Source organism: Agelaius tricolor, unplaced genomic scaffold (assembly GCF_023055355.1).
Source record: "Agelaius tricolor isolate 1412-34295 unplaced genomic scaffold, bAgeTri1.0.p SCAF_3, whole genome shotgun sequence".
Taxonomy (NCBI): Eukaryota; Metazoa; Chordata; class Aves; order Passeriformes; family Icteridae; genus Agelaius; species Agelaius tricolor.
The window spans coordinates 45626545-45642127 of record NW_027269263.1 but is presented as its reverse complement, the minus strand read 5'-3'; the positions used below and the strand labels follow the sequence as shown (position 1 = coordinate 45642127).

General features: G+C 42.5%; 1 protein-coding gene across 1 annotated transcript in view; it reads right to left on the bottom strand.

Annotated features, from left to right (window-relative positions):
* Nucleotides 1–15166, bottom strand: part of ST7 (suppression of tumorigenicity 7) — a 136161-nt gene extending 120995 nt beyond the window's left edge. Inside the window, exon 1 of the mRNA XM_071423695.1 lies at nt 14897–15166. Within this exon, the coding sequence (XP_071279796.1) occupies nt 14897–15047 (151 nt within the window). The 5' untranslated portion in view covers nt 15048–15166. The remainder of the gene's footprint in view (nt 1–14896) is intronic.
* Between the last annotated feature and the right edge of the window lie 417 nt (nt 15167–15583).

Here is a 15583-nt window from a genome sequence, read left to right as displayed (position 1 = left end):
GGCTCCTGATGTTGAAGAGTCCGTTTGAACTGTCTGATCGGTTTTAAACACATAAATTATTTAATAATGATGTTGTGTACACACAAAATATCAATGGCAGTCCAGAGAAAGAAGATAAAGCAGCTCAAGAATAAACTGAATGAGCAGAACTAGTATTTCATTGATTTGATTTATAAAAGAACAACCTTGTATACAATTTTTTTATCAAGGCAGACATCAGCATCAAAGGAAGGCAGTGATTTCTTTCCTGAAAAATCATGATAAAAGACTCCAAATGCTAAAATAAGCAATATGCATATTCCTTTTTGTAAGATTCATATTGAAACAAATGGGACATTTTAAAAAACTTTCATCAGTGCCCATGGTTACAGACTCCTGAATAGATCAGCTGTACTGGGGGGCAAGGATACACAAAAAACAATGTACACCTTGAATTTGTTTCTACATATACAAAACCAACAACAAAGCCATGTCTGCATGTATGCACAAATGCTCGGACAGACATAAGATCTATCTAGTAACATCTATCTAGTAAAACCTTCAGGAAATAAAGATAATTTTGCTGTTTGTACAGAATAAGTCAGCCAGAGTCAGACACACGTTACACCACAACAATTAGCACAAATTTTCCAGAGCCTTAGAAACTACTTAATGTCTGTAAAAACACCGTGGCCTGAACAGTTGAGGCAGTGGGTGGAATAAAGGCAGGCAGGCTGGTATTAGTCACCTCCTCAGCACCTCCATGTAAACTGTCCTCACTGTCTGCAGGAGCATGGGCACATAAATGCAGCACCTAGCACCACAACTGGTTTTAACTTGCTGTTTAGCTTATTTTGTAGTAGTCACTTCAGGGAAACAAGTATGAGACACCTTTAGTCAACAACCAGTCCTGCATTTTCCATTTTTTGTCCTACTTAAAATAATCCAGCTTTATGACAGTCATCATAGTTCTTTCAGCTTTCTGTAGACTGAGATTTACACGTCATGAACCTCATCGTTCCCTGACCTTGTCAAAGCCATCTACAGGACCCCCTCCCAAGCAGACTTCTGAAGGGTGGGACTTGACTTTGCCTCACAACTACATCAGTTGTAGGATGGTCCTACAACTTTATTTCTTTATTTCATGTGACAGTGTCCCTGGTAGTACCTCCCCTCCGCGGGTGACACGATGCAACGCAGGGACAGCTCAGGGAGGGACAGCTCAGGGAGGGACAGCTCAGGGTCCCCAGTGGCAGATGGAGGGGCTCCCCACACTCCTTCAGCGCAAGGGGCTGTGGCCGCGGGTGCATGAGCCTGCTCGTGGTGCCCTTCGCCATTCTCTGACCCGCAGGCACCCCCAGGTTTGTGTCAGACTCCATTGCCCACAGGCCCAGCCGCCGCTGCCTGCCCGGCCTGAGGCCGTGTCGTTACAAGGACGATGCCCTCTAGCGCGAGCACGGCACAAGGCCTGCTCCACTTCTGCCACACTGCTGAGCGTCAAACGAAAAATCTACTTACAGCAGCTGAGGCAAGACACGGTGAAGGGCTGGCTCAAGGACTAAGGAAAGGACTGAAGGCAACCACCAAAGACAAGGGGGAAAAAATATTGTAAAAACCAGAACAGAACAAAAATCTGATCTCACTGTTCCCAGCTGAACAGCAACCCCTAGGAAATGGACATGATTCAAATGCCAGTGCACTGGCTTCTAGTTAGTTTCTGCATGATAAACATCCTGCATATCAAAACTACAATTTTAAATTCAATTAATCCTTCAACTAAATTTAAAAAACTGCAGTATGCCAAACAGTAGGGTTAATTGTCTCTGTAAGTAAATATGCCATTTATTTTATTCACTATAAATTAAGAACACTACTGAAACCTCAGACATTTCCCCTCCACTGCAACACAGTGTTGGCGATCATCAGACCAGAGGGACCTGTATTTTAACAACAACACTGAGAACCCAAGTCAGCCAATGCTGGTTTTGCTGAACTACAGCATTCACAGAAAGCAAACACCATACCCAGATTTGTTTGAACTGGCACATATTTTAGGTTTATTGTTATTTTACAGTATTCTCACATCTCTCATTAATATTAACTTTTACTCCAAACTGACAGCATAACTTCCTGCAAAGGCAACGGCTGTGATGTGCAGAATTACACTAGCATGTGACTAAAAGAATACTGTGCCATTAGAGATGCACCTAATACATTGTGTATCAGATATTAAATGCTTTTCTTTCAGTTAGCAAAGCATTGTTTGGTTTATTACTATGCTTAGTATAAAGAGTACATGAATAAGTACATGTTAATAAGTAAACTAATGGCTAACTAAAGCATAGGTAATTAAATATCCCAGGTCCTTCTGAAAACACAGCCTTGCAGATACAACTCCAGTCTATGTGTTAAAAATACATATCCCAAACAAACTAATCTTGCAAACTGGAACAGAAAAGATACTTTTAATGAGAATTTATCTTCACCTTAAAGTCCAAAGACAGATAAAACCTGCCTCCTGCATATAAATAAAAATACATCCTGAGAACTGTAGAGCTCACCAGACACATCCCTATCTACTGCATCAACACCATGGGTTTTTGATGCTTACACAAGGAGAGAGTTTCTGAGGGACTAAGCCCAGGAGCCCACGGCCCTAGCCTGCAGTGCAAGGCTTTGCAAGGGAATGTCGGCCACCGTGGGTACCACCAAGCTCCCTCGCTCCTAAAACAAAGGCATTTGTGAGAAAAGGCTTTATAAAATTTCATCATTCCCAGCATCCTTTTCCCCTAAATGCTTCTCTGTCACATTAGATTAGAAAAGGAAAACAAACATGAATGCAAACAAGAGAGATTTTGGTTGGCAGGCTTCTCGTTATTCATTTACTGTTTATTATTGATTTTTGTGCCCGTGCAGAAGGATCACATGTGCACTGGAAAGAGGATGATGGCAATGTACAGAGGGCTGTGTATACCAGGGAGCTCGTGGCCCGAGCAGCTGTCTGTGGGCTCTCTGTGGCTGGTTTTTGGATTGTTGGTTGTTTATTTTAGACTAAGAAAGTCTCCAGTGTTCAGCCTGGACTAAACCACAAACTCCTGCTCTAGGGGTCCACTGCCAAGATGCAAAGGGGTCCTAACCCAGAGTGGAAGAGCTGAGATCTTGGGTGATCCCCGGGGTGGGAGCTGCCCTCCCAGTGATCAAGCTGGGTCAGCATTTCCAGCCACAGAGCCCCCTCACAATAACTGAGGGTGCTGCTCTCACTCACACCAACAGACATCACAGGCCACCACAGCTCTGCAGCACAGCCAGGAGCATGGCAGCACCCAGAACCACACACTGCTGCCATCTGGCAACTTCACTGCACCTAGGGAAGAACAGAGTTGTAAGGAGGATATTGTAGGGTATTTATTTCAGGCCTGTATTACTGGCTCACCTAAGGAAAGCAGCAAACAATGCCAATGAGTCCCGCCCATCACTGACTCTGTACCCCAAATGATAAAGGTGTAGCCTCAAACACAAGGGGGACAGCACTGTATTTAATTACATATACATTACTAACATAAATATAACAGATAATGAAATATATATCAATATATTTTGTATATATCATATAAAATATTTTATCTATTACTGTATATCTTGCTCAGAAACAAAAATAAAAACAATCACCCAATAACAGTATTGTTCCATAATCAGTCATTACCAATTTGAATGTGGCCTGAAGAAAAATTGGGATTTTTAGACCTACCTGACTTACAGAAGATAGAATAGTACTTGAAGCACCCAGAGTTTTCAGTGAGTGATTTATTAATTACTGGGTTTGGCTTATGTCATGCAAAATTCATCACACTGTCAGAAAGCCTACGATACCTTGTAAAACTGAAAATTTATATTACAACTTCACGAGTTATAAAAATGTGTGGCAAGAGAACTGATTAAAAAGTTTTAAATACAAAAGCAGCTAAGAAACTTTGCAGATTAGGTTTAGACAGGTCAACTTCTTTTCATGCTAAATGACTTTATTTAACCGGCACTGTCATCAGTTCTCAGTGTTTTGATACCTGTCATGTTTCAAGTCCAGGAAGGCAGCAAATGTGCAAACTTATGTCAGATTGCTGGGAGGTGTATAAGAGTCATTCATGCTCTATAAACTCTTCTATCGAGACTAATGTAAAAAAAAAAAACTCTTGGGGCAACATTATCATTTCCTTAACTCAGTAGGAGCTTTACCAACTGCTTCAAGGAGACCAGAATTGCAACACAGACTTTCACAGAACAATAACGGAAAGTTAATTTCAATTTCTAACTCATACCAATCTATCAGCTAAGGCCTTCAAATAAAGCAATATCAGCCCTGTACAAGTAACACCTGCAAGACCTGGGGTGTTCAAAGATTTCCCTCTGCTTTGGTGAGGACAAAAGGTAGAGAAATAAAACTATATCTGAAAAAGTCAGACTAAGTCATCACTTAAGATCTATGTAATAGATCAAAAACCAAATCCAACAAACCAAGACTATTTCAACAAAATAAGTAAGGACACAGCAACGTAAAAAGCAGGATATGGTAGTTTCCAAAGTGAATATTTATTACATTTTTGAATAGGAACAAAACTGCTGAATGTGGGGGGAAAAAAGTAATTGAAGAGCAATAAAAGAGACACTGTGACCTGAGAAAGTGAGATATAATTCAAAGGACTTAACATGTTCAAGACATGGTTGAGTGTAAGATTAAGAGAATGCACAGAAAGAAACTTGCTGAAGGAAGTTACATTTGTAAAAGCAAGCCCCATATTGAGACAGTTTTAATAAACTGTTCCAATCTCCCAAATTATGCCAGAGTACTTCATATTTCTGTTTTTAAAATGCAGAACAAAGCTACTGAGAATTTTTAGGACAACAATAAATTAAGCAATTGACGTACACGAAAAAATAGGATGAAACACAAAATAAATAAATCATGCCAGACCAATCAGATGTGCCCCTTTACTGAAAATATTCAGTTCTCTTACCAAGAAAAATGTGTAGCTCTAAACTGTCTGGATTTCAGTCAAGTACTGACAGTGCTGCAGAGAGCTAGTTAAAACAGGAGATGGAGAAACCTGCAGCCAGTCTGGACGGTGTGGAGAGCACATGGAGCTGCCAACTGAGCCTTACAGAGAATTTTCATTACCAAAACCAGGAGGTGCAGAAGGTACCTAGCATGAGCTGCCAGGACACCATATCAAAGTTAACAGGGCAAAAGGCAAGGAACCAGCAAGGAAAACCATTTTCACTGTAAGGTGAGAAGGATTAATTACACTATATAAGACAGTGAAGCCTTACCTTGGCATATGATGGAGAATGTACAAAACCAGAAAACTGAAAGAACAAAGTACTACCAGCAAAATCAAGGACGTCCAGCATGTAGATGGACAACCAATGAGGACAACCCAAGTGACTCTATCTTATGGATGGACAGGCAGGAAAAACCCCACATGAGTGCACTTGAAACCAATCTTCATGGTGCTGCTGCTGTTTCTGCAGGTAAAGGAGAGAGCTGTCACGAGCACAAACATGTGCAAGCCAGCCACAAATACATCTAAGTCAGAGTGAGAGCAAAGCTTCTATCCATAAGAATTATCAAGTTCTGGAAAAAAAGTCTTTCAGTGCAGCAGTTTATGGAAAGATAAATAAAATATGATTGAGTGCTGGAGTCAGGACCCAGAGAGGCCTGTACACCTCTCCAGTGGCACAGAGCACAGACCCTACATACACCTCACAGGAGAGCATCAGGGGTGGAAACTCCACCTTCTGCAGAGTTGCTGACAAAACACTCTCAGCCATAACCCAGGCCAAACCCTCCTGGTAAGGTCTGAGGAAACCCTGCAGCTTGGACACCTGAGGAAACCCTGGAGCAAATCAGAGCTCCTTAGGACTTGGGTTCCCCACAAGACTATGTGGCTTTTGGGGTGACTGCTAACACAGCTGTCATCAGCACTTCTAAGCAGTAAACTCTTGACAAGAATTTCTGGGAACATGTAGAAGGATATTAACTGCTAAAGCAATTCACTTGTGCTTGAACCAATCCTTTGTCCTGTGACCCAATGAGAAGGACAGTCAGACACAGGGACCAGAAGGCACTTTTAAAACAGCACAGGAGCTGACTCTGAGCAGGCAGATAAATCCATCAAGTCAAGCACTACAGAGAAGACACTTCTGACTTCTAAGATCAGTAATTGTGCATCAGTGCAGCCCTGCACAGGACCTCCTCATGTCCTTCTCTTCACAGAGAGGGCTCATCAGCTCAGCTGCAGCATCCTGCTGCTGCACAAAGTTGGCTTCTTCTCAAGAAGTATCTTGAGCCTCACCCTGGGACTCTGTGTCCCCTTGTCCCCTGCACAGGGTGCAGAGGGCCAGCTGCAAGCCGTCTCTGACAGGCTCTGGTTTAACCTTCTCTCTGAAAACTGAGGAAATGACTAGCCTGGGACTCTAAGCTGAGATTTGTGTAAAACATACCAGATGGGTACACTGCTATCAAGTTAACTTCAGTATTAAAAATAGCAAAAGAAATTTCACATGGAAGATTAAGTGCATTAGTGGATCATATAACCTTGCTTCAGACCAAGCCACGCCGTAAACAATTTTCAGCTCTCAGCATAAACATACAGGACATGTCATGAAAACATTTAGTTATGTGAAGTTCAACATCTATGACACTCTCAGGTTACAGGCATATTTTCTTGAGAAATAAATGGCTGCCTTACAAAATAAGATGACGATGATGATAACAACATTTCTTGTGCTTTAAATTTGATCTCTGAGTGTCTTGCCGCTGCACACAAGATCCTGCATTTCAACCTAACATTCCTGACATTTAATAAGCCAAGTTTATTTGTAGAAAGTGAGCTGGAAATTAGTTCTCATGGTTGCAGTTGGCACACTACACAGAATAGGAATCTTAAAGATGACTGCATTTCATTTTTGCCCTATAGCTTTCATCCTTCTAATTGGTATATTTAAGTGCACTTAATGGCTTAAGCAATGCGTCTACCGCAGTGACAAATCTCCAGTTTAGACTCCACAATAATAAAATCTTTGTCTTCTCTCACCAGCTGGCGAAGTTTGGTTTGGACTTTGAATTTAGGCCCTTTCCTCAGGCTTAACAGTTACAACTTGTTTGTTCTGTCTGCTGAAAGCGTGACATTAACTGTTGTCTTTAAATGCATCATTGTTGCTTAAGCTTAGCGTTCTTGGTGTTAAACTGGTTGCCCTTCTGCAGTGCCCAACTAAGACACACACAAAACAATTCCAATTAGCCTGTGCTGGGATTTCACAAAGCAACTTTAACTCATTAGTATTTACACTGCATCACTGGTCCACATGACACTTCATAGACATGAGGACAAGCTGGAGTTTATAACACAATCTTTCAATAGATGCCTTCAGTGCACAAAGAGCTAATTTAAAAACAGGTGGAAGGAGCCTTCAGCCACCCCCTTTAACAGCCAACAGAGGAGTAACATGCCACAAACACCTCATAGTCTGTCCACAGGGCCAGGATAGGCCTGAATTCTATGACAGAAGCCCTAAGTACATTCCTGAAACAGCTCTGGTTAAAAAAAGCAAAACTTAGGTGTGATCATCAAACTACAAGAGAAAGAACTACCTTTGGGCAGAAACGACTGGGGACTCTATCCCCCATATTGCTACAGGCTCTCTGCAGTACCTTAGCAAAAAACTTAGGCCCGAGTCTTTGAGAATTCATGCATATTAATTACCAGTGCAGTAAAGCCCTGGGCCTGTGCTTGTGGAACAAACTGAATCACTGAAGGTTTGCAGCATCAAGGTCTCATTTCCCTATGCCTTAGTTCTCCCTGTACAGTTCAACAGAACTCTCAGTTGTATTCAACATTTTGACATGTATCTAGAGCAGGGCCTGATTTTGTTAATTATAAAATACCTTCCTAAATAACTAATCTTGGATAAAAAAGGGTGAATCCTGACTTCTTGTGGCAGCCACACAGAAGACTTCATTAACTTCTGACAGCAATGTTCATTCCTTCAATCCAGAAGAAACTGCTTTGGCCCTCCAACCTAAGTTACCACTTAAGTGGTTTTATTTGCTTTACCACTTGCCAACAAGACAAATAACTCCCCCTTAAGCACAGAGCTTGCCAGCTGACTGAACAACACACAGAAACCTTGGACTTGGCAGGGACTACTCTGGCATAGGCACAAAAGTCCTGCCACATCTGGGACTATCAGAGCCTCTGCGCACAACATACCTGCACATCATCAGCGAGTGTTTTTAGCTGGGTGTGGGGGTTTCTAAACCTCAGCATGATAAGTGTTTTAACTACTCAGCTTTCCTGTTTACTATGGGCCGTTAGATTTCACTCCCAGATTCCCCACTGAAGAGTCTGGCAATCCTCATTACCCTAAGGGTCTTAGTACTACAAGAGCTAAAGATGGACAGGCATAATATCCCTTGCCATATCAGCTGGGTCCAAAAACACATCTTCAAAAATCTCTTATAAAAAACACTTCTCATGCCCATTCCTCTGGGTTAAGTTTGCAGCCACCCCTTTTTTAAGATCTGTCCTCCTCATATTAAAGGCTACTTTAGTACGTACTACTTTCCTCCCACCACAGAGTTTACAGCATAAGCAACCACCTCTCTATTACAGCAAGGGCACTGCACACAGCATGTCTCACAGCCAAGCTGCTTCTTCAGACCACTGATGATTTGGGCCCCAATTCTGACAAGTTAACATGAATTTTACCTCCAGATATTTAGGAAGCTCACTGTATGTTTGTCAACTAGATTAAAGCTCTTACACCTCCTTAACTATTGTCAAGTAGTTTCTCTGTGATTAGATAAACAGCTTGAGCTTCTCTAGGCTAACAGTGTGGTTTTGCTAGACTCTCCATAGCTCTTTTCAGAGAATCCATTTTAAAACACAGGCAGGTCATTCCCTCCAAAATCCCTGTTTTATAAAACATCATCTTCCTAATTCCTGCCAGGTGCTGCTCTCAGGCAGGCATCATGACCTTCTATCTTTCATTTAATCTACAGCTTTGGCACAGATTTATGTACTTTTCTCTCTTTTCAGTCCTTGAGGCATTGACACCAGTTAGCACTTATTTTGTCTTTCACAAATGCAAATTTATGATCTGGATTTTTGCACTTGCTTTGCAAAATAACCACCAAAAATAAATATTTTAAGTTCTTTCTTTAATTTTAAATGGTGGTATTTTCACAGCCACTCAGATAATTATGACCTGTGACCCCTGTGCAAAATGCGGGGCTTACGCTCTTTTGGGCTGAATTTGCCCAGGCACTCAGTGGATGCTTTGGGAAAATCCCAGTACACACATGCAGTTTTAGGAGCCTTTCCACAGATTTTCATCAGCACACAGAGGACATCAGACTTCAGTTAGAAGCTGGCAGTACAGCTCCATGGTTGTATATCAGTCAGTGTTACAGTAAGCTCACTCAAGATGTTATCAAAAATTATTCTGAAGGCTCTGGCTTACACATTTCCCCTGAAACACTGACTGCAAATCTTCTAGAGCTTTTGCAGTAAGAAAGTCAATTTCTTAAAAGAGTATTTTCTAAAAACCTTGCATTTCCTACAAACTTTGCTCCATTCCCAGCATCTGATGCTGACTGAAAAATTTAGCTCAACCAAAAAATCAAGCTGGTGAAAAATGTCAAAATTCGTAGCAAACAAGTATCAAGTATACTGCATCCATTGGGCATTGATCCAGCAAGTTTTGATATGGCTTTTCCCCCAAGAATCCCCAGTTTAACCTACTAAGATTTGTCTACTTTCTGTTAAAAGTAACATACTACTTTGAAGCACATCATAATCTCTTCCATAAAACATTAAAGGGAGAGTTTCAAAGTGTACCATGATGAAATAAACATGCTTTAAACAGTTAAAACCTGTTTTATAACAACCTCCTGAATATTAGCCTACAGCAGTAAAAACTGATTTTTGCAAAACCCAAAAAGGCAGACTGAAAAAATCTCTAATATACAAACCCTGAATGGAGGCTCAGCAGCAACTACAAATGCTTTGTGGTGCTGTAAGTGATATAACTGAAGAGAGGGGTTAACAGTTAAGAAAACACTGATTACTTTAATTCCACTAAGTAGAAAATAAGATCAGTATGTAGTAAATATTTAATTTACATTCTAAGAAATGCAAAAATTAATGCAAGTGATTTTGGGTCAGTGAGCAAACTATCTATCTGTAACTGATTCTGTGAATTTCATATGCAGGACTGATGCTGACTTTGACAGAAGTGGTCATGCGTTTGAAATTTCACTTTCAACAGTCAAGTTCTTAAAAATTCCCCAAAGAAATCGACATGGCACTTGCAGGAAGTTAAGAATTCTTCCATCTCGTTTGGTGGCATGAGAGTTTTGGTCCAGGTTTTCTGTTGACTCGCCCACCACCACACTCCTATAGCTCACACAGCAGATGCTTAGAGGGAAACCAAGCACAACGATGGGCAGATTGCTTTGAAGAAAGACCAAACAACCACCAGCAAGTCTGCAGAACTAAAACGAACTGTTTCAGTTCTTCTTAAAAGAAAGAATCTGTTCACTGGTTTTCAAACTGTTTGAAACTCCCTGGCCTTTGTCAGGTTAATGTTTTCCAGCCCTCATGATTAACTGCACTAGCTTAAATTTATGAAGGGGAACAATACCTCCTGATCGGCTGTCAAGATGCTATCACAGCAAACACACCGACAGGCGGTGGCTTCAGAGGCAGAGCAGGCAGCCCCAGCCCCTGCAGCTGTGCCCCCAGCCCAGGGAAGACACATTCCCAGGTGTCCAGTCCCCAAAAAACCCTTCTGTCCTAAGGGTGGTTTGTTACTGCAGCTTGCGCACGCACAGCTCCACACAGCCAAATTATCAGCAGCGGGGGAAAAGGGAAATTAGTTAAACTTTAATAACAGGCAAATGTTTTCTGCTTCTACTTGAATTTGACACCATGGGAATGAAAAGTTACTTTTTTCTCACACTGCAGCTTATTGGGGCACATTGCACCAATGTGCGGTATAGATCTGCAGAGTCAGGAAGCGCAGAAAGGGAAAGATGAGATGAGCTTGGCTGACAGCAGCCACCACCCTAAGGCAGCATAGCCCAAACCTGAGAGGCAGGCTCCATCTCTCCATCTCCTGCAGTACTTCTGCCAATGAAATCACCCTCAGCTTTCCTGCATGGCTTAACACAAGGTAGTTTCATAAGATGGGTCTTTTCCAAGTGCTTTGTTTCCTGAAGTCATTGCAATGCACACATTGGTGAACACATCTGAGGTGGGCCAGGCTGACTAAAAAAACCTCTCCATTTTGTGTTTTCTGAGGGATTCTTGGACAAAGTGTTGTTATCATAAATTTACAGGACTTTTAAGATGTTCACTTCACCCCCTGGCCACACAAACCACAGGGTGAGTGGGGACCTATTGATGGCCAGTGCTGCCAGCCCTGCTCCACACCAGCCTCTTTCCTCTCCAAATGGCCAGCACCATGCACACTGTTTCAGGTACTGGCTTTAAGAAGTCTATTACCTGATCACAAATACCACATTAATTACAATTTTAGCTATTTATTTCAGTACGAATAATAATAGTTTTTTAAAATTAATAATGAAAAAATATACCATGTTTCTCAGATAACAACTCTGTCCTAGCCACCACAAGGTGATGGAGTCTTGCTCTTCCAGCCGTGGTTACCCTGGGCCTGCTGACCTCAGGGGCCTGGCAGGACAACTTTACTTGTTTCCTTCTATTCTGCAGGCTTGTAATGCTCCCTTCTCTAGCAGCTCAGCTGGTAACACCACCGGGCCTTACTCCAGCACAGCTGAATAATAAAAATACTCCACAGACACCAACAGAGCCAGAATCAGCCCAAAGCTCATACCCATGTATTTATTTTTCACACTTTTAGAAAATCACTTTATGTGATTTCTCTACCCTCGGCAAGCCAGAGGTTTCCTCCTGTCTGCTTTATCACAAGCCAGTTGCACTTAATGCTCTGGTCATTAAATCTGTCTTTCTGTTGCACTTTGAAAGGATAAATAAAATCATTAGAAACATTTTAACTTCAGTGCCTCTTCCCTTCTTAGGATTTGACTAGAAATCCAAATTCTTATGTCAGGAAATACAAGCACATTTTTAGAAGAGGTGTGTCTTAGTGCAGATTAGTGTGGCATTCAGAAGCCGTGCAAGTGCCAACATGGGAAGAAAATACAGCATGTTATATAAAATAGGCATGTTTAATTATTTTGGAATAAGATAATAACATCCACTTCCTCAACTGCTTATTCTGTATTTAATATTCCAGCCTGGCATATTAAATGTCCTGTCTTGCCTCCTGGCTAATGGTATGGTACAATAGCTCAAATTCTCTTATTCATATTTTTATTATTTGATCTGGACATCAAACTTTAAAAAAATTTTTAAAAAACAAACAAAAATCCAAACCAAAAACAAACCACATGAAACACTACAATCAGACTTACCATTAATATTTTTATATGACAGACTAGATTTCCCAGTAATGTACTCCCCTGAGGACACTGAAATTGTGCTTGGCCAAACTGAGGACCTTCAAGCCTGGGAGCTCATTGGAACACACGGGATGGCCAACATGTACTAGTGCTCGGGTGTGCACATCTGTACAACACTGAAAGAGGGAAAAGACCCCACACTTCCTACTCAGACTTTCTGATACAAGTGACCAACCACCCTTCTATTTGGTGAAACCATCTGCAGTGACTCTGACTGCCAGTGGTGCACAGCTTGCTGCCCTGTCCTTGCCAAAAAGCAATTTAAGGCTGCATGAACGCTTGTGATTCCTATTTCACCACTGGATTTAAAGACTTTCAGACATGCAAATCCCAAAGGCTCCTTTATCAGCTGATTCAAGTTTGCTACAAATTAACGCCTGATTATGACAAAATTGAGTTTGTCCTCTCCTTCAAGTCATCAATTCTTGTACTTCTTTTCATTATTAAAAGGCCATTTCTTTCTCTCTCTCCATGACAATACCGCCTTACTGTAATCTTATTCTGATGCTTCTCTCCAGCCCTGGAATCATTTTTCCACTATCTTCTCCAGCTTTTCCACTTCCTTTTAGAAATACTAAAACCAGGCATGGGAAAACAAAATCATAGAGCAGCAGCAAGCACCAGGTCCTTGCAGCAGGTGCCCTCCCTGTCCTTCATATCACAGCAGCCCACTGTGGGCTCTGTTTAAGGTGTTTGATCAAAATCCTTTCTAAATCACTACTTCATGAAGTACAAACCATACCTGTGGAACTGAGTTTTTTTAACTGGCTGCCTAAGCCTGCCTCTGGTGGTACTGAAAACCAGTTTGTTTGACCTCAACTCACTAACAGATCCAGCCTGTTCTGGGAAAATACCCAGTCATTTTTTAAACCACCCTCCTATTTCTTTATGCCACATAGAAGTTTTAGTAGCAACATTTACACATTTATTTTCACATCACTGAAATACATGTGATTAGTATCACATCATCAGTTGCTGTGGTACTTCATGATCAACCTTAAACAATGGCAGTAGAATCCAATTGTAATCAGCTGGGGGACTAGAGGGGTAAGATGATCCACAATAAATTAAATCTGTTTTAATTAATTCACAAAAACTTTGAAAAACTAAATAAAACAAAAAATGATAATGTTATTACCAGTAGTAATTTTTAAATAAATTCTATTTAGGAACAGATGATGCATAAAGACCGTACTGTGCCTGTCTTTCTCTCCAGTAACCCATTTTTATCAGGCACTTTGGGACTTTCTTCAGCCTTTTAAAACTCCTCAAAGATTTCACACTGTCATTTTACTTGCATTTTGAGACATTTCTGTAAACCCCAAGATGACTCAGCTGGAGTAACATTTAAAATGAGAAAGTGCATCAAGAATTAGTTTGTTCAAACTCAGGAAGGAATCAGAGGGGGTTGATTAGGTCTCAGATGGATGCCTGTGATTTTCTGCAATAGCGAAAATTATAATATGAAGCATTCTGACATTTCTGCTTGACAAGCATGGCCTGCAGTGTTTACCTGGGACGTACGCATTACATAAACTATTAAGAATCAAGCAACAAGAATTCCTTCCTGTTCTAATCAGTGTGTGGCAATGTCAAAAGAAACAGGATATTGTCCAAAGACATATTGTGAAAATTTGACCAAAATTGCATTTGAAGTTTATAATTTATAAACTCAATTCATAATTGCCTTTATGCTTAAAGTGAAAGCTGCCTTATGCTGAATCTTATTTTCCTTTAAATTCTTCTTTGATGCTGGAATTGCCAGAGGCTTATCAAATGAGAACAGGCCAGAGGGATGGGTGAAAAATGCTCAGATAATGTTCGAGTTCCCAACAGCAGGGATGCCACATGGGTTACATGTCATCTGCCCCAAACTAATTTGTCTATTTGTCTTGTCCAACAGGGGCGTGGGAGGGTTTGGGGGGGAGGGGGGGGGGGCAGAAATTAAATTATCAAAGTAGATGGGTAGGAAAAATAAGCAATTCCAAGATAAAGCCATAACTGCCCAATCCAGACCGGCTAACAGTACGTAAGTTACTGCTGATTCAGTACAGCAGCGGCACACAACCTTAGCGAGCCTGAGCACCCAAAGCAAAGTCCATTGCAACAGCGATAATCTTCCAGCGAACTTACACTCATTGTTTATTACCATTCAGAAAAAGTAGTTGAGATCTAATATTTATCAGAAACACAACCGAAGTTTTAATCCTGGCTAATAAGAATGCTTGAGTACAATATGAGCAGTACGAACGGCTTCAGCCAGGGCTCCAGTACCCGAGGGGGCGGCGCTGGGCGCTCCCCCACGGGCAGCCCCGGGCAGGCAGGGGGGCAGAGGATCACAGGATCACAGCCTACCTGTGGTTAAATTGTCATTGATCTTCAGCGGCACCCTTAAGATGTAGACGAGGAAGAGCATGATGAAGAACCACAGCGTCCAGAGATAAGTCCAGGACCAGACGATGCAAGACTTGAGCTGTTCCAAAAAGCCCGTCCCAGCTTCAGCCATGTTTTTTGGAGAGAAAAGAGGAAAAAAAAAAAAAAAGAAAAAAAAAGAAAGGGGGAGGGGGGGGACGGAGTGTAGGGGAAACCAACGCAAACGCTGCTCTCTGCTGCCACGAGCTCTCAGCGTGTGTTTGTGGGATGGTTCACCCCTCTCGCTGCCCGGGCCGCCTCTCCCCGCCCGCCGCACGCACCGCCCGCCGGGCGCTGCGGGTGCCCCCGGGCCGCTGCCGGCTCTGCCCGCCGAGCCTCGGCGAGGCTGCCCCGATAAAATGGTGAAACGGACTCCTGCGAGCTCCCCTCCGGCCGAGCTGGGGGGGACGCGCTGCGGTGGCAGCGCCGGACCTGCCCCCAGCCGCGCTCGGCCGCGCCCCGCGGCTCGGCCCCTGCGCTCGGCACCCCGGCCCTGCCCGCGCCCGCCCCGCCGCGGGAGCGCCGCCGGCGGCTGCGGGGCATGGCGGGCACGGCGGGGCTGCGGGGCACGGAGAGGGTTGCGAGGCACGGCGGGGCACGGCGGCGTGCGGCCACAGCGGAACCGGGGCA